Source organism: Ochotona princeps, chromosome 1, assembly GCF_030435755.1.
Source record: "Ochotona princeps isolate mOchPri1 chromosome 1, mOchPri1.hap1, whole genome shotgun sequence".
Taxonomy (NCBI): Eukaryota; Metazoa; Chordata; class Mammalia; order Lagomorpha; family Ochotonidae; genus Ochotona; species Ochotona princeps.
Window position 1 is genome coordinate 79856922 of NC_080832.1, and position 2136 is coordinate 79859057.

Genomic DNA, 2136 nt, shown 5'->3' on the forward strand with positions numbered 1-2136 from the left:
CAGCTCCAGCACACGGCGCAGCGCGGCTCTCAGACTACACCCCACTCAGCTCTGCAGGTCTCAATCGCCGCAGGAAAGTGCCCCAGCTTGGGGCGGGAGGGGAGAAGGTGGGAATGCCAGACCAGGACTTCTCGCTGGCCTGCAATCTTCCTTCTGGATCTCTGGGCAACTCCCGCGGGTGGAGTCTGCAGATCCAGGAGCGTCCAGGTTAGGAGACGCTCAGCCCCGAGCTAAGAGACTCCACTTTGGAGCAATACTTAGTTCTCCTCTCTTGCACGCCTCCAGAGTGGAGCAGCTGGGGCCAGACAGGAGCTGTGCTGAGTGGGCCAGTCCTTAGCAACCCACGGCCTGGACGGGGCGTGGAACTGAGCAAGCAGAGACGCGGCGGCAGCGCTAGGCGCACCGCAAGTGCAGCAGACGCGCCCTCCTTTGCCTGCCGTTCCTGTGACCTGCGGTTTAGGTGGGAACCTGGGGCGGAGGAGTAAATTGAGGAACCCACAGACCTGACTAGCACAGACAAACCTGTAGTCTTCATGGTCCTTCCGCCTTCTGCTCTCTCCCTGGTCCGATCCATGCCTAAGAGCTGCGCTCCGGAGCTGGGGCGAAAGAGCCATGGAGGAACCCGGCGCTCCGTGCGCCTCACCGCTCGCGGGTTCCCAGACCGCGGTCCTTCCAGCCAATCTCTCCTCCGGCCACTCACACAACTGCAGCGCCGAAGGTTACATCTACCAAGACTCCATCGCCCTGCCCTGGAAAGTACTGCTGGTACTGCTGCTGGCGCTCTTCACCTTGGCCACCACGCTCTCCAACGCCTTTGTGTTCGCCACCGTGTACCGGACGCGGAAGCTGCACACCCCGGCGAATTACCTGATTGCCTCCCTGGCGGTCACCGATTTGCTCGTGTCCATCCTGGTGATGCCCATCAGCACCATGTATACGGTCACCGGGCGCTGGACACTGGGCCAGGTGGTCTGCGACCTCTGGCTGTCTTCGGATATCACCTGTTGCACCGCTTCCATAATGCACCTGTGTGTCATCGCCCTCGACCGCTACTGGGCCATCACGGACGCCGTGGAGTACTCGGCTAAACGGACTCCCAAGAGGGCGGCAATCATGATTGCGCTGGTGTGGGTGTTCTCCATCTGTATCTCGCTGCCGCCCTTCTTTTGGCGTCAGGCCAAGGCCGAGGAAGAGGTATCTGAGTGCCTAGTGAATACCGATCACGTCCTGTATACTGTCTACTCCACGGTGGGCGCGTTCTATTTACCCAGTCTGCTCCTCATCGCCCTCTACGGTCGCATCTACCTGGAAGCCCGCTCCCGGATTTTGAAACAGACGCCTAACAGGACGGGCAAGCGGCTAACCCGAGCCCAGCTGATAACCGACTCCCCTGGGTCCACGTCCTCGGTCACCTCAATTAACTCGCGGGTTCCCGACGTGCCCAGCGAATCCGGATCCCCAGTGTACGTGAACCAAGTCAAAGTGCGCGTCTCCGACGCCTTGCTGGAAAAGAAGAAACTCATGGCCGCTAGGGAGCGCAAAGCCACCAAGACCTTAGGGATCATTTTGGGAGTGTTTATTGTCTGTTGGCTACCCTTCTTCATCATCTCCCTGGTGATACCGATTTGCCAGGATGCCTGCTGGTTCCACAAGGCCATCTTTGACTTCTTCACGTGGCTGGGTTATGTCAACTCGCTCATCAACCCTATCATCTATACTATGTCTAATGAGGACTTCAAACAAGCGTTCCAAAAACTGGTACGCTTTAAGTGTGCAAGCTGACTTGTCTATGGCAGTAGTGTCGCCTAGGCGACCTATAGGAACCAAATTGGGTCTGGTTCCTCAGGTAGGTTGAATCTTCTTTCCCTGTTACTGGGTCGGAGCAAGGCGCCCTCTCCTGGGTAAGGGCAATGGATCCTGAGAAGCCAGAATACAGCCCTGCCCCAGAGCTCCAATGAGAACTTTTCAAAGGAAGTGTGAAGCTTTCCTGCTGAGCCAGAGGCCCACTTTCTGCTCTGAAACCCCGGGGTTCAGCCCAGATCCTGCGGCAGCCAATCACAGAGGGGGTTGCAACTTTTAAAAAATGGTGATGGAAAAAGGGTCCCTGCTCTGATTGTGGTGTCCTGGACCATGCCC

General features: G+C 57.9%; 1 protein-coding gene across 1 annotated transcript; it reads left to right on the forward strand.

The window, feature by feature from the left end:
- The first annotated feature begins 266 nt into the window (after nt 1–266).
- Nucleotides 267–1877, forward strand: HTR1B (5-hydroxytryptamine receptor 1B). The gene has a single exon (XM_004580450.2). The coding sequence runs from the start codon at nt 613–615 to the stop codon at nt 1780–1782; it is 1170 nt and encodes a 389-aa protein (XP_004580507.1). The 5' UTR covers nt 267–612; the 3' UTR covers nt 1783–1877.
- Nucleotides 1878–2136: the final 259 nt, after the last annotated feature.

Bases quoted from the DNA above. Each gene is read 5' to 3' on its own strand.
- HTR1B (XM_004580450.2), top strand. From the start codon at position 613: ATGGAGGAACCCGGCGCTCCGTGCGCCTCACCGCTCGCGGGTTCCCAG.